The sequence below is a fragment of the Peromyscus californicus genome, unplaced genomic scaffold, assembly GCF_007827085.1.
Source record: "Peromyscus californicus insignis strain IS unplaced genomic scaffold, ASM782708v3 Scaffold_6__1_contigs__length_162567912, whole genome shotgun sequence".
NCBI lineage: Eukaryota > Metazoa > Chordata > Mammalia > Rodentia > Cricetidae > Peromyscus > Peromyscus californicus.
In genome coordinates this window covers 78,151,022-78,168,025 of record NW_026294584.1, presented here as the reverse complement: position 1 = coordinate 78,168,025, position 17,004 = coordinate 78,151,022, and the positions used below count along the sequence as shown (strand labels likewise).

At 34.6% G+C, this 17,004-nt stretch overlaps 1 protein-coding gene across 6 annotated transcripts in view; it reads right to left on the bottom strand.

Annotated features, from left to right (window-relative positions):
• Positions 1 to 17,004, bottom strand: part of Ccser1 (coiled-coil serine rich protein 1) — a 1,140,231-nt gene that overhangs the window by 389,155 nt on the left and 734,072 nt on the right. For 5 of the 6 annotated variants that reach the window (XM_052722111.1, XM_052722110.1, XM_052722112.1 and 2 more), the window contains one exon: positions 5,756 to 5,800. The exons of the other annotated variant lie outside the window; for it this stretch is intronic. In XM_052722111.1, the coding sequence (XP_052578071.1) occupies positions 5,756 to 5,800 (45 nt within the window). The remainder of the gene's footprint in view (positions 1 to 5,755; positions 5,801 to 17,004) is intronic. 6 annotated transcript variants of the gene reach the window in all.

The window sequence follows — 17,004 nt, the reverse complement described above, 5'->3', positions numbered from 1 at the left end:
TGAGTATAAGTTTAAAATTTACTATATTTTGAACAGGAAAGCATGAAAAGGTAAGCAAATTCACACAACTGAAGACACAAGTCCTGTCACACACTATAAAGAACAGTATCACTGATCTATACCCTAAATCTCAATGTTTTATTTGTTGTAATTGCTTAGTTCTTTAAACAAATAAGCCATTTTTCCCCCATTTTTCTACCATGGTAATAAAAAGCAACTAGGTTCAACATATAAAGACAAGTGCTAATCTTGAGGTTTTTCTTGCAGTAGGTCTTCTGTTTAGCACACAGAAGTTATTAAACATGTATATAAGTAATCCCGAAATGATACAAAAATGTTGTCTTAAGAGAAAACTAAAAATTATATCCAAGGCTAAGAGGTCATTCGGAGAAAGGGAGAGGAAAGAGTGTATGAATCGGAAGTTGTGGCTGACTACAAGGACACAGTGCCTTCTGGACACAACAGTGCAGCTTATCGTAAGAACACACAGAGGATGGGCAGCAGGCACAAAACCTGTGAAAGAACACCCCAGGCCAAATCGTAGTGCGGAGAGGAGAGCTGGACACACAATCCCACCCCCAGTCATGAAGCTGTTTGGTGCAGGGAGAGGGAGAAACGGTTCTTCCTGGTAAGTCAACCACCCTCTGGTATAAGGGCTTATGTTCAAGAATACTTAGGAAGAAGAAATTTGCCTTGATATGAAAAAAAATTGAAGAACAAAAAAAATGGTGGATACAGAAATGAAGATGAGTCTTGGAAGAATTGGAGGAGGGGTGAATATGATCAAAACATACTGTATGAAACTCTCAAAGAACTAATATTTAATTTTTTAGTTAGAAAAAGTGCATATCATATTTTAGCCTTAAGACTCTGCTACGTTGGCACCGTTTGATAAGAAATATTTCTAAGAACAGTGCATATTTCATCATTTTTGTTCTAGTCTTAGAAATCAGAGTTTTCTTCTTTTGGTCTACTAAAATCAGTTATTTCCAGTGGCCCACCATTATGTAAGAAAGGGCAAGAATTACATAACTAAGACAACTCAGTAACAAATTATCTGCTTAATAATTAACATTAAAACATAAATGAAAAAAACTATGTGATTTTTTCCATGCCCCTTAAAGTCATATAAACAAATTATTTCAGCATTCAGAATAGAATTTATTTCATTTTCTAAATTTCTCCCTTTCAGATCCCAGGCCAGATTGATTTTCACTTTCAAATAGAAATGTGTAATTTTTCAAAACATACATAATGCAAAGCTATGCAAGTTTAATGCCAAAGACATTCAAGATATAATAAAATGATTACCCTCATGAGGATATTACATGCTTAAATAATACTTAACGTAAGTAGAAAGTCAACAAAAATTTTATATTTACAAAATATAATGCTTCTTAAAATGGCAACACAATATAACCTCCCCCCAAAAATCCTGATAATAGATAATATTTATATTTTGCATGATTTTCTAATAAAACAATTATAAGTGAAAATAAATTCTTTGAGAGAAGTACTAGTTCATCTCTGCCCTGAGACTTTTGCATGAACTATAGATTCTACTGGATGAAGGGACCCAGTTCATAGTCATGAAGAAATAACTGGTACATGGTGACATCTTGTACAGCATTCCCCAAAACCTCTCAATGATAGTAAGATCACCCTTCCTGAGTACATGCAGGACACATGTAGCAACAGGCAAAGATGCTAATACATTGGTTACAATACACCTGTTACCCTTTTTAGATATTTCACAATAATGCATGCACCCAGGGTACTTCTCATCTCCAGGTCCTCCATAAACATCATTGGTTTGTAGTGTGAAATTAGTACAAGAACTAGTGTGAAGGGGAGTTCCTGAAGAAAAGGAGTTTCTACAAAGGCCATTTGTCTGATTAAAACTTCAATAACTAGGGAGATAATAGAATATCAGAGGTCCAGAGCAATTTATCTTGGGCTATCTTTAGCCCACTAGAGAGTCATTCTTCTCTCCCATCCCTGAGGAGATTGATCTAATATTCTGATGACAAATAAAAAACTTTTAGAATTTATTTACTTAAAAAAACCCTAGTTATCCACTAACCAGAAGACTAAGATAACATTTGAGGCCTGTAGATGAGATTTCTGGGCTGTGTGGTAACCATCCACTTACTGTTTCTACCAAACCTTTTGAAAGCACCTTGATTTATGACTTTCTTCATTCTTTCACTATAAAAAAGTCCTGAAAATGAAACCATACTGGCACACAGAATTTGGAGTGACCTAAATCTGTGTTTCTGGGCCATGGTCACTCATTTTTGGCTCCAGAAGGAAGTGTCTCTTATTCCCTGTGAAGTGAGAAATGGTTTATGCATGGACAGTGGTATCAAAATCTAGCATTCCTGCCTGGCTGTCAGCTTTGTAACAGGATTTGCCAGTTACCTAAATAGTACATTACTGCTCACTTCAATTTCCTGTGCATGCTCAAGCTGTTGCCATTACCTCAAGAAGTAAATAGAACATTTTCAGTGACATTTCTTAAACCTTCTTATAAATATTTGGCAACAGGTCTTTAGTATTACATCCATCAATGCCTATTGGGAGTGTCTGTCATTTGAACTAAGACAAAGTCATTCATCTTAAGCAGCATCATTGCAGTTAAATCTTAATCAGTCATGATGGGCTCACAGTGAGAAATTCTAAGAGACTGGATGGCTTTGAAAATACACATATTAAAATTTAACTGTTCAGAGACACAGTGCACTTCTTTGTAATGTGTATACATAGTAGAACAGTCAGCATGAATCAGGGAGACTTGTGTCACCTCTCCTAATTTAGAGGAACCATAATTGCATCTTTGTTTGCAGATGAGCAACCTCTGAGACTTGACAAAATGGCTTCCACCACACACTTTACCTAATTATCTTCAGTTTCCCGGAAGTTAGCTACCAAAAGACAGACCAGCTTTTAATGTCATGGGTAAAGCTAACATGAGTGATTAGATTAAGCTGAAGGACTTCAAATTATCCAGTGAAACTCTAACAGGAAATAAAGTCGTTGTTTTGAATTTTAATCGCCAATGTTTGGTTTCTATGTGCAGAGCAAATAAAGGGTCACATGGAGAAGTTGTTACTGAGCTAGCATTGCTTTGATTATCAAATCTTCCCCTTCGGTTATTAGAGACCCCAATTTAAGGCCTCTCTCTCACAAATATATGCATGAACATAATATGTATATAACATATATATTATATACATATTATTAGATTTTTCCCATAAGCCATGAAATACTTTTGAGAAAATATATTTTCAGTTAAAGCATGCCACTGACATGTTTCCTATATAAAATTGTATTTATAATAAAAACAAAATTGGAGGCAATAAGAAAATTAGAAACAAATTTTAATGAGAACTCTTTTTGGTGAGGACCAAATACTATGTTTTAAAGTAGTATTAATGTAGTATTAATATTAAGGTAATGTTTCTGGATGAAATGGATCATGTTTACCATGGCTCAGTAGTAGTACCCTATGGATACAGGAGTTTAATGTTTCCTTCTCCACACTGTATGTCCCTGGGGGCATCAAAGAGGGGTGGGGGAACTGCTGCAATGCTGTTTAGTGTGAACTGTGACCTAGAAAGTAATTGATGTGCACTGAGACTCATCACATTTTAGTACTTCTGAGGAAAAGCAACTGCTGCACCTATGAGTCTTGGAGGTCTTCCTCAGCAGCCATACACCCACTCAGTCATCCTGGGAGAAAAGCCAAGTACTGATACCAGCAAAGCCATCTTGACAGCTCACTTGTGTTCAATTTCAAGTATCTGATTCTTGCTTTTTCAACAGTTTCATAGATTAAGAGAGTCTTTGATAATATCACTAATTTTAAGTTTTATTTTAAGTCTATGTATTGATTAATAGTACATTGCTACTTAAGCTATAAAAGCCAGGAAAATTCTCCTTATTTTATTTTTTTAAATGTATTTGTTTTATATGTATGGGTGTTTAATCTGTATGTACGTCTGTACATGAAGTGCCTGTGGAGAACAAAACGAGGAGGCTGATCTCCTGAGATAAAGATGATTGTGAGCTGCCATGTGGATGATGGGAACTGAATCTGGTTCTTCCAGGAGAGCAGTAAGTGCTCTTAACTGCTGAGCTACCTCTCCAGTCCCTATGCTTCCTTTTATTAAATAGAACTTTTTAATAGTTCAGCACTACTGGATTGTTAGTAAGATTTACCTGATTTATAGGATGAATTTGATTATGGTTTGATGAACTGTAAAGTTCCTTTGTTTTTCTCCTTTTAGAACAGAAAATTACTAAAAAGAAATGAGAGGTCATTATTATGAATCAATATTTTTATTTATTTATTTTTCATAATATATATTTAGATCACTGTTTCCCCCGGCTCAAATTCTCCCAGGTCTTCTCCACTTCCTTACCCACCCAAGTTCATGTTCTCTCTCTCTCTCTCTCTCTCTCTCTCTCTCTCTCTCTCATAAAAAAAAATGAAAATCAAAAAGTGAACACCATAAAAGTGTGAAATAAATGCCAAAACAAACTAAAACAAAAAGACCCCCCCCAAAATACATGAATTCTTTGTATTGGCCAACTACTCCTGGGAATAATGCTTGCATAGGAGTACGGTTGATACATCCAGGGACACTCAGTGGACAAGGCTGTTTTTCCTTTTCCCACAGTTATCAACTACAAATAACTTCTATTTCCGGTAGCTGGGGTTTTGTGTACACTTCCCGTTATTTGTAGTAAAATTTTTGCCTTGCAGGAGTCTGTGCAGATTGGTGCATGCTGCTTCGCTCTTTTCTAAGTTTGTATGTACATCAGTTCTTTTGTGTCTGGAATCTTGGTCTATTATATCATGAAAAACACCTAAAGAATTTATCTATATTTCTTCCTCATCAGCTATTTTTCTGATGTGAGCCACCAAGAGAAAAAAAAAACTATTCCTCTGGATGGAAAGCAGAAAACAAAGAGAAAAAGACTCTAAATAACAAGTACAGAGAGAACTGAAATGTCAGACACTGAAAATACCCAAGTGTTAAGTTAGAAGGAGCGAATGTCACTCACTAGGAAGAAGTCCATTGTAGAGTAAGAAGTCACAGATGATAGGAGGAGGACGAACTATTTTCTTGTTTTGTAGGGGAAAAACACCTCCAATTTCCCCAATAATTTGATAAATAAATGTCACAGAAAATAATAAAAAGTTTCTAGAAATAGGAGTATTCCTAATGTGATGTCATATCACTACTATGTATCCCTGCTTGATAAAACATTTGAAGAAACCAGCATCAATTAAGGAAGACCTAAGAACTCTAGTGTGACAAGAGCAACTGCACACCATCTAGGAACACATCCTGGCCTGATATGAGTTCCATGAACTCCTAGTAAACATTTTAAATACTACATTCTAAGTCTTTCCTAAAAGGCTTTTCTGAGCCCTCTGAGGGCCCAAGGCAGAAACCCTTAATAGAAACATTCCTTACCCAGACGGATTGTATTTTCTTCCACTCCAGAGGAGTAAGCACAAATAATATATTTACGTAAACGTGCAAATTCTGCTTTCCCAAGAATGTATGGGAACATATGAACAATATACATACATACATGCATATGTAAATATATAGAGAGTGTACATATATATTCACAAATATACATGTATACATTCACAATACAAATGTCCTTAGTCACCATCGCTGTGCCACCATAACCATGTTCTCCTCTTCCCTCTCCTCCTCCCTTTCTACTGGCTTACCTCTCTCCCGCCTTGTACTGCCTCCAGTCGTTTCAAGCTTAAACCCTGAAAGAAAAAGGATATATGATACATAATTATACACAAGGAATTAATGAATAATCATAAAAACACTGTAGTGAGTAAAAGTACTCAGGATTTAGTTCAGACAAAGGACTTTGCTTTGTAGTGTTATGTCTGTTTTGCATAGGAGAATAAGAAAATGCAAGTCCTTAATACACACTATGCTTAAAAGAAAGAAGGGTTAATCTGTATTTTAGCAAGACAATTGCAAAAACGTTCTTGTGACTCAAGATGGAGAAATAGGGTTATTAATTGCTTATGTCTCTATCTGTTGTCTGTCTGTCTGTCTGTCTGTCTCTCTCTCTCTCTCTCTCTCTCTCTCTCTCTCTCTCTCTCTCTCTCTCTCCATCCATATCTATCTACCTACCTATCTATTTATTATTCTCTCCATCCATCCATCCACAATGCCATTATTATTTGTAATCTATGTTCATTGAATCAATGCAAATTAATGAGGGAATATAGTAGAAGACTGATTTAATATCAAAACCAAATGCAATAGTTAATGCCTACAGTTATCCTAGTAGTGGTTGTTTATCTTGGAGAAATGAGGTAGAAATCACATCAATGCTGCAGCACTTTTTTTTTTCACATTTTTCTCATCCTGACTCCTTCCTTTCATTCTCCTTTTCCTCTTTATTTTAAAGAATTTGTTTATTTATTAAATGGTTCTCTGATTTATGCATTGTATTAGATATTGGAAATACAAAAGTAAGTATATATAAAAGAGTCCCCAAAGATCAGATGATTGGGCCAAATATATGTGATGACCGTCTTCCAGGTGGAGAAGGAAGACATATAAAGGTCTCCTTCCTAAAAAGGGCTGACATAGTCTTAAAATTCAGACTAACTTCCTTTCATTTTATTCATTTGCATATACATATATGCAAATATACATACGGACTTATAATGTTCTTTATCAATAGGTATATTTTAAATGTTCATCACAGAGTAATAATAAATTCTTGAAGTGATATATATAGTAGTTGTTCTGACTTGATCATTATAATTTGTCTGCACATATCGAAACCTCAGACTTTATCTAATAAAGTGATACAGATGTTATATATAATTAAAAATATGTTAACAGAGGCTGGAGAGATGATTCTGGCTGCTCTTATAGAAGATCCGAGTTTGATAACTAGCACCCACATGATGCCTCACAACTGTCCATAACTCCAGTTCCAGGGGTTTAGATGTCCTCTTCTGGTCCCTATGGGCACCAGGCACCAACATGGTGTGCAGACACACATGAAGCCAAATTACACATATGCATATATGCATAAGTTACTTTTTTCAGAATTAAAAACTAACAGAAAATAGAAACATAGATACAAATTTATACTAACAAATTCAAAACATATTTTTTGATTTCTCTAGCTGATTTAACATAGTGGGAAAACATGGACTTTTTTTCATAACAAAATTAAGAAGTTCAATTTGTTATAGTATTTCTCTATTCCTGATGAGACTCTGAATGTTCCATAACTTGAGTTATAAATTTTCATTGTCTTCAACATATCAGGTAAAAAAATGAATTTGGGAAAATAATATGCTATGCTTAAATAATCTAGCTATACATTTCATAATTTAACAAAAACCCACTAACTCTTTATTATGATGCTAATTAACAAGCATGTTATAATAATTTAAATATTTCATATTTACAGAGATTAAAATATTGGGTTATTCCTTTGAGCATCAGTATTTATGCTTAGGAGATTATGCAGTGATGTTTCAACATATCATTTCTCCATATATGAAACTACTTTCTTGAATTATTCTGATAAAGCTATGGAAGAAAATATTATTCAAGCCCCTGCTCCCCTTCACAGAACACACATTACTTTGTTGACTCTGCAAAAGATTCTAAAATCCTTTCACAATATGGATAACCAAATTTCAGCCTGCCTTCTGAACAGAGATGTGTCCCCAATCATAGAACACATTTTGAAAAGTTTGAATTCCAAGGAAATCCCAAGGAAAGAATATAAAGCCAAACAGCACTTCTCAAACATGGATGATATGGATAAAAATACCTCGAAGTGGATTCATTTACACATGTTTTAGCATCTGGAAGCAGTATGCAGGGTCATGTTTGAATTCAGGATGATGTGGTTTTCATCTCTAGTTCCCAAATTCTGCGTCTGTCCTTCAACATATTTCACAGTCTCTCTCACCATAATCTTTGCAGTTTAAGTTGATAATCATCATAACTAGCACATCTGTTCATCTTGAAGGTGAAATGAGACATGAGCTATGCACAACAAAGGCCAGTGCTGCTTATTTCTCTTCATCTTCCAACTCATCATCTACTCTCCAGTCTCATCGTCATTATTCCACATATGTTTAAATATAAGACCAGTTTAAATAAAATACTTGTGGTTTTCCTTAAATTTGAAAAACACAAATTATATAGGAAGTATTCATGAACAGACAAGGAGACAAGTCACATTTTTGGCACACATTTTTTTTCTCATAGGATAATTTAATAATTAACTTTTGAGACAGAATTTTTAAAATATTTTTTTGTGGTGCAATGTACTGTTTTTTAATTCAATCTTTCTGTTCTTCACTCTTCTGACTACCTTTTTTAGGGGTTTAAGTTAATTGTTATTTGTCCCATTTGACACTGATACCTTATTTTGTCAAATAGTTTCGATTTCCCTGATTCTTCATTTTGCATATTTTCTATAGTTGTATCTACACATTTATTGGCCTTTTAATCTACATTATCTAAACTGTGACAGTTTGTTAACAGTTTTATTTTACATTTTTATATATAATTGGTATTATCATGTGGTTTTTTCCCATCCTTAAACCCTTCACTTATTTTTATACAAAACAAATACTTGATTGTATTGTCCTTTGTCATTTCCAACTCTATTTCTATTGGCTGAATTTTCTTACTGGTTGTAAATCTCACTTATCCATTTCCTCTCTTTTCCAGTAATTCATTTTGTCTGACAAATATTGTGAATTTTATTTTATGAATGCTAGATTTTCTCTTTAGAGAGCTAGAATTACTTCTTGCAGACTTTTAAGTTTCTGCTGATTCAAACTAATTCCTCTGCGGCTTGGATGAAAGTAAAGGGAAGAATCTAAATTAGTTTTCAGTGTTAAATCCTGCTGTTCCTAAGACTCAGCTCTGTACTCTCCATTAAATATACAGGATATCATAAACACTGTACTGACCTAGCCAAAAGGAACTCCAGACTGTCAAAAGTACTGGTCATACCAGCATTCATGATACTCTAGTAACCAACCAACTTCCTTCCGGTTGCTTTTCTCCAGGCCATGGGGAAGGTTAGATTATATATCTGGAAATTCCCATTTAAAGACTTTATTGCCAACATGAGATATTCCCATAATCTTCAATTAGCTGAGCAGTGACATTTAAGACAAGTGGTGTTTTCAGGTCAACGACATCCAGTCTCCTTCCTTCCCATCTACCTACCACAGAAGAGAAAACTTTTGGCATTCCTTATGAGTCTTCTTATTTCCACTGAAGCACAATGAATTCATTTAGAAGAAATTTAATGTATTTTCACTCTATTCTCTGAGACAGTTGGGCTTTCAGAAAAACAAATAAAAACATCAGCAGTCAAGTTATTCATGTGTATATATTCAAATTTGTGTGCATATTATCTAGCTCTTAAAACTAATACAAACAGAGAATTCTAATTGATTTGAAATCTATTTCAATATTCTTCAGGAGTATAGATATAATATCTATCTAGTATGTCTAAAGTAAATTATATTTTAAAGCACTCTAGGGAATGTGACTTGGCAAAACATATTTCCCACAGTATATGTATTTTCTCAGTAGAGAGTATAAACTCTTTGCATTGATCAAAATTAATCACCCAAGACCAAACCAAAATATTATAAATTGTAGGTAGAGAGAAGAATTACCCTGAAGCAAATGTTCTGCTGTGTACTAAATTAAGATGGTTTAGCAAGGCCTAAGTAGAAAAAGTTATTAACTGAAAAAATAGAACTTCTTACCCAAATCTCCCCTGTACTTAGATATTTGTGTATGGGCCCTTGCAACTATGTGGGTATGGGGTCAATTGGGTTGATGGGTGGGATAGTTGAGTAGGTGTATGATGTCAGCTGTCAGAAAACTGGGCCTGTGAGACATTATCCCCTTCATGATGGTCAGAATCCTCTTGCAATTCCTATCATCCCATGTAGATAATCAGCTCTGCACTACCCCAAATGATGGAAACATGCTATCCAGAATCTATGACTTGGTTGGTTTATTTATCTGATATAGAAATATACAGAGTGGATGTATGGAATACACATTTTACTCTTAGTACTTAAGATAGTATCATGTGATTTTTTTTAGACTTAAAATATTATGAATTAATGGGATGAAGTAAAAATCTATTATTAAAAAGCTTATAATGACTGTGTGACTTTTTAACATTTAGTCTCGGTAATGAGGCACAGAGGAGAGACAAAGGCTCTGTCAATAGCTTGAGGTTCAATAGCTCCATTGGACAGAGAAGGAAGCTTGCAGCTAGGAACTTGATTTTTCCTTTGTGGCAGTTTCAGAATTCGAATCTCAGCCATTTGGGTTCAGATTCGAAATTATCTTTGTCTAACAAAATCTTGCTAATACATCTATCGTGCATCTTGTCTGAAATGCTCTGTAACTTTTGGAGCATTCTTGACCACATATTCCAAATTTCACAGCTTTGAAATTTGTAATTTTGTAATTTTAGGCATAATTGAGATAATCTACATGAAACACAGCACCATTCCCAGCCCCACAACTGTCTACAGTGTGTTTTGAACTTTACTTGTAGTTTGAGATACCACTGCTCTTGGCATTGTACAAATGAAAGTGTGACTCTACCATAGTTCTAAAGTAACCATTTTTTGCTTGTTTCCTGTACATCACTGTACTGACTCAGTGTTCCAACTGGATTAATTCTATTCATACAGTCAACTTGTACAAGGTGGAACAAAATGACCTTTTACTAAATCTAATCTCCTTTCAAACTATTTTTTTTAGAATAAAAGTCACACTGCTTTGTATAATCATATTGTTCATCTCACTTCTCAGCTGTGGTGATTGACCCAGAAGAATCAGAGGTGCCCAGTGCCTGGCTCCTCACACTTTAGTAAACACTTCTTTAATAGAGATTTAATGTTAGGGAAGAAGGTACACCCTTGAAGGATGACGGCATTACTTAACTCTCTTTATTATCAATAAACACCTCCGGGAGTTCAAAGATGTCACAGTTGTTTCAGTTTAGGTTGATTCCAGGAGTTCCCCTAAGGGGCTTCCTATAGCTATTTCTGTACACCATGGCTTGTCAGAGAAGCTGATGGAACTACTTAAGGGATTAGGTAATTCCAACATGGCTTAATACCTTAGCTGTCCATCTTGGTGGTTTTCTGAATTCAAGCTTTTGAAAATTTGGATGTCAGTATTTTCCTTTGTTTGTTCACTAGTAGGCTTTGTATTTTGTGTTAGGTTTTACTTACTTTTCTGATAAAATCTTTAAGCACACAAGAAAACTTACAACTTAATCCTTATTTGAGATTCATTTTCTGAGTGTCAGTATTGAGGTACGTGATACCTCATGTGCTTGTTGAATTAACTTAGAAATTCAGAACATTTCTCATGGCTGCTTACCCTCACAAAAAAACTCAAGAAATCACTCTTACATCTAATCTCTTGTCTTCTTTTAAAGTTAAAAAGCATAGTTTAAATGTGTGATTTCCTGATCATTCTTGCAGTCAATATGTTGGATCTTTTCCTTATTTAATATTGAAAATGTAAGTCTCAGAGAAATTTCAAAAGCATGTGCTTAAATATTTAAACAGCTCATCAGAATTTGATTCAAAAGTTGTTTAAAGACAAAAATCACCCAATGTCAACATTTATAAAATTATTTTTTTTCTGTTCTATCTACTTTCGATGTTAGTCATGATAGGCAACTTTGTGATCCCATGCCTAAAATCTGTAAGCCACACTGAATGTTTCAAATTGTTCTTCATCTCCTGTTTCAAAATTAGAGATGTCATTATTCGCAGACACTTCATGGCTTCACTATTAAGTTACTATCACGTCATTTTGAAAATGGAAAGTGCACACTGTCTTTGAAAACTCTGCACTCTTCTAAAGGAATACATTTATAAATGACAAAGATTGTTTTGTGCATTGAATTCTAACTCCAGTTCAGCTTCCTAAACTAAAGTAGCAATCCTTATGAGATGACATAAGAATGTACAGGTCATGAGTCATGTGGCAACATCATAAGGTGTCTAAAAGTGCAATGACCAAACATTAAATAAAAATCAAGCATATAAGGAATGCAAAGTTTTCCCCACAACAATTGCTCACACAATTGCTAGTTCAACATAGCCTTGGTTCTGAACAAGCACACTTTTGTTCTGCGAATGATGTCATACCACACAATGTCAATGCATGCTTCCTGAAACACGTTGGTTCAGATTGGGGGCTATCATATAATAAATATTGCAATGTTTGTAATGGTTGTACAAAGTGTTCTGCACTTATAGTAACAAAATGGACTAGTTGTGGAAATACATTCAATATTGCCCATCATCATGACTCCACATGTAGGTATCAAATTAGATTATATTTGAATTCTATTATGTCAACATGCTTGATTTTTTAAATTGGTATTAATGTCTCTGTTTTAAATTTCATTTTAAAATATTGTTTGTTAAATTAATTTTGTTTGAATATTGAAAAAATATACATGCCAAGTTTTGAATGGCCTTAAGCACAGTTCTGCCATTTTGTTTTTCACAGTCATGAGAAGTGCTATTTGCAATGTTGGCAATTATAACATCAAAATTTTGATAAACTCTGAAACACGTAAGATTTTCTACAGCCTCTCCAACATCAAATATTCTTCCAAAATTTCTTTATGGAAAATTAAATAAACAACCCATCTCATTAGTGTGCAAATCTGCATTCATCCTTCAAAAAGTGTAAAATTACATGCATGTCAAACACTTGTTTTAAAAATAGATTTATTTATAATTTATTATCAGTAAATATTTGATTTGCATATGTGTTTTATATGCTATATATTGAACATCACACAAAAAAATTTCAAATGTAAAAGGGGCACAGTTGGAAAATATTTATGATGCAATGAACTAAATAACTCATGCTATGGAAAGCACATTGCACAACTACATTGTATTGTATTGTAAGTGACACCGTCAAGTCTAACCTTTTCTAATGTTGAGAAACTGAAGTAAAAAGGTTAGGTAAATTTTACAAGAAGATTTAAGTCAAAGGAAAGAGATCTGAATATTAAACCCAGAGTGTCTGTTTACAGATACCCCTTGTGACGCAAACACTTCTTCCAAAAACAACCTGTGTGCTTGAGATGGTCTTCTTGTTTGAAGTAGATAAAGATGTTTTTAAAAGTGAATTGAATAGCCAATTCATTTTATTAAAGTTCACAGAATCGACCTAAACAGTGTAATTTTTATACTTTGAAGAAGTAAATGCAAGATAATAAAATATTGGGTTTTAATTCATTCAGGATTTAGAAAGAAATGTGGGGAAAATATAAGGTAAATGAATTTGTATTTCAGAGTCCTTGATTCCTTGGAAAGAAATGTGAAATTCAATTGATATATTTCCTGAGGCAGACAAAGATTAAAAGAAAATTAATGTTACTGTACGGGCACAAATAACATTTCAAAGAGTTTGTGATTACGGTTGCTCCAGGCTAACGAAAGTATTAAACTAGTACAATGTGTCCATGTCCCCAGAATCCTGGCAGTATTCACTGTGGTACTGCATAACTTAAATTTCTTCTGCCTCAGGGACTTGGATACTCTATTTTATGAGACTTCATGTGGTGAAGTTTCTCCTGAAGTGGACTACTTCTAGGATTTCTGGTGTTCTCAGTGGGGTGGTCATTTCTGGAAAAGAGTCTTTCTGCATCAGATATGAGACTAATCAACAATTCAGAATTATGGACACTCAGAGTACTGTTGTTCCTAATAGCTTCTACCTGACAATCTTAAACATGAAGTTGAAGAAAACTTCAGAAAATAAGTAATCCTATTGGATATAGATATATGTGTCATACTAATAAATATACATATATATGAAGACATACTGCTCTAGTTCACAGCAATGGTGGGAAAACTGACAGGGAGTTTACACATGTAACTATCATCATCTAAAATGCAGCATGTAATATTGTAAAAGCTGATCATTTTCTTATTTTTAAAATTATTCCCCTGCAATCCCTTTTGTATTAGTTCTGTATTGTCAACCTCGGTTTTCTTAGTCTTCCTTACTGCAATATTCTTGATGAAGCCTACTTTGATTTATATCTAGTTGTAAAATCTGCTGCCCTTTTCATCTCCATGAAGACAAAATACTCGAATGTACTCTAGAAGTTTATTACTATTGTGTGTCATCTGTAAGTGCCACATAAGCAAAAATCCTTGGCTGTGTTAATTTTGGAATGATCACAGATGGCCAAATAGTGCTTGGTAGGTGCTAATTGAACTAAGTATGTAATTCAGTGTTTAATGAATGAAATGTTTATGTTGAAGTATTTGTTTCTATTTTGTTCATGTGAATGCATGTTTGAGAGAGAATATGTGTGCTCCTGTATGCACATGGAAGTTAGAAGGGGACATAAACACCCTGGAACTGGTGTTACAGGTGATTTTGAGTGGCTAGATTTAGATTTGGGGGAATTAAATGTAGGTCCTCTGAAAAGAGCTAATTTTAGTCACTGAGGCATCACTCTAGCCCCTGAATATTCACATTATAAATTGTTTATGTATTTAAAGAGTTCAACAAGCTTATATTATATGCAGTTAGAAAGCCTTATATGTAATTCCAAGCATTACAAATATAAAAATAATTACATAAAATTTTATTGATAACTTAGAAGATGTTGCAATTATATAAATCTCATTTGATAATTAGAAAAACAAATAGGTGCTATTACATTATTTGTGAAATGTCTAAAGATAATTGTGGACAGAACTTTATGAATAAGAAGTTGATTGTTCTGGTGGAAGCTCCATCTCAGCCTCTGGCACCCTGGCATCCATACATCCAAAGAGTCTGGAATGTTCTGGTGGAAGAACCACCTCAACTCCCCTTCCCCATCTCTTTGCCCAAACCCACCTTCAAAGCCTGCCAAACCCATCTCCTCCCCAAGAGATGCTCAAGAACACTTCCACAGGGTATTTAAGCTGCATCCCAGAAAACAGACATATGGTTTTCCAGTCTCTCATCCCCATCTCCTCTCTGGGGGTGGTGGTGGCTGGAGAATCACCCAGGAAAGCTTTACCCATTAAGCTGGAGCTTTTTCTAATTCAGTCAGATTTGGTCTAATTTGGATTGCTGCATCAGCAGAGAGGCTGATCAGGGTGCAAAAAAACCTTGTATTGGTGATTTCAGACTATCCCTTACAGAACAATTCTTGATTGAGGAGTGTCCTGTTTCTGTCAAGATAATAGTAGTAATTTCAAGATTCAAACAATTATGATATGCAAAATACAAATGAATAGTTTCCACCAAAAATACAGGAAGTGGAAGATAGAAATCTATCACATTTATTGTACTTTAATTTTAAATCATGATTTAAAGAAAAAAAACAGATTCAGTGCAGAAAAATAAGTATGTATTACAAATTGAGTGCAGATAGTTAAGAAATCATGAAGTCTCATACAATTTTATCCAATAAAAGTTAAATCATAGCTGGGCAGTGGTGGCGCACGCCTTTAATCCCAGCACTCGGGAGGCAGAGCCAGGCGGATCTCTGTGAGTTCGAGGCCAGCCTGGGCTACCAAGTGAGTTCCAGGAAAAGGCACAAAGCTCCACAGAGAAACCCTGTCTCGAAAAACCAAAAAAAAAAGTTAAATCATATTTATTATGTTTCTTACACTGAACATTGTCAACACTTGCTAAGTAGACTCTCTTGAAAATCCAAGAGAACTAGAAAATGATGGTCTTAAACTTGGCTTCCATGTGACTGCTTGGGGATCCCAGTGTCTGCCCATCCTTCCTCTGTGTTTCAAGCTCTTCTTCACTGTATTAATCTACATTATGAAGTTCTTTTCTTTCATGGTGTAACTAGTGTTTGAAGAGGGCTCAACATCTGCAGTTCTTCAGAGTTCCTTGAACTTGATGAATCCATGGAAATCATAATACCAACAAGGCTTTGCAACTGTCTCATTGTCAAGAGTGGTTATTATACTCTGCTCTCTAGATAATTTTCATTCTGTGGCCAGCAATAGACTATCAAATCCGTTTTTCATCTTTTTTTCTCTTTTTTTGGAAATGAGTCAAAAAGAAACAACCATGTACACAAACACAGATCACAGATTATATCTTTTTTTTTGTTTGTTTGTTTTTCTTGTTTTTTTTTTTGTTTTTTTTTTTTTTTTTTTTTTTTTTTTTTTGGTTTTTCGAGACAGCGTTTCTCTGTGTGGCTTTGCGCCTTTCCTGGAACTTGCTTTGGAGACCATACTGGCCTCGAACTCACAGAGATCTGCCTGCCTCTGCTTTCCGAGTGCTGGGATTAAAGGCATGTGCCACCACCACCCGGCTCACAGATTATATCTTATTGAACATTCATCAATATTTTGAAAAATCACTGAGCTTTCTTACAACTTAAGGGTATCTACTCTTATTTTCTTTTACATGAAATTTATTTATTTTATTTTATGGGTATTGGATTTTTTGTCTGCCTTTGTGTCTATGTATCACAGGTACTTATAGAGGTCAGAAGAGGGTGCTGGATCCCATGGAACTGGAGATACAGATAGTTGTGAGTCATTATGTGGGTGCCTGAATTGAACCTAGGTCTTCTGGAAGAGAAACCAGTGTTCTTAACATCTGAGCCACCTCCCCAGGCCCAAGGGTCATCTCTTGACACATTTCATAGTGGTAATGTGGGCCAAATGTCGTTATTTATAAAATGCTCTCCTCAGAGCTGAAATACAGTTGTAAATAAAACAGACAGTAGTTCTTAACCACATGAATCACATAATTTAGTAATTATAGTTAGCTTATTTTGTGGTTTTATATTTATATGTGATGGGTACATATTACAAATGTTTTTTACAGAAAAAAATAGTAAATGAGGTACATGCATCTATAACATGATATACTAAATTATTCAACCAACTTTTTTCTTCTAATACTA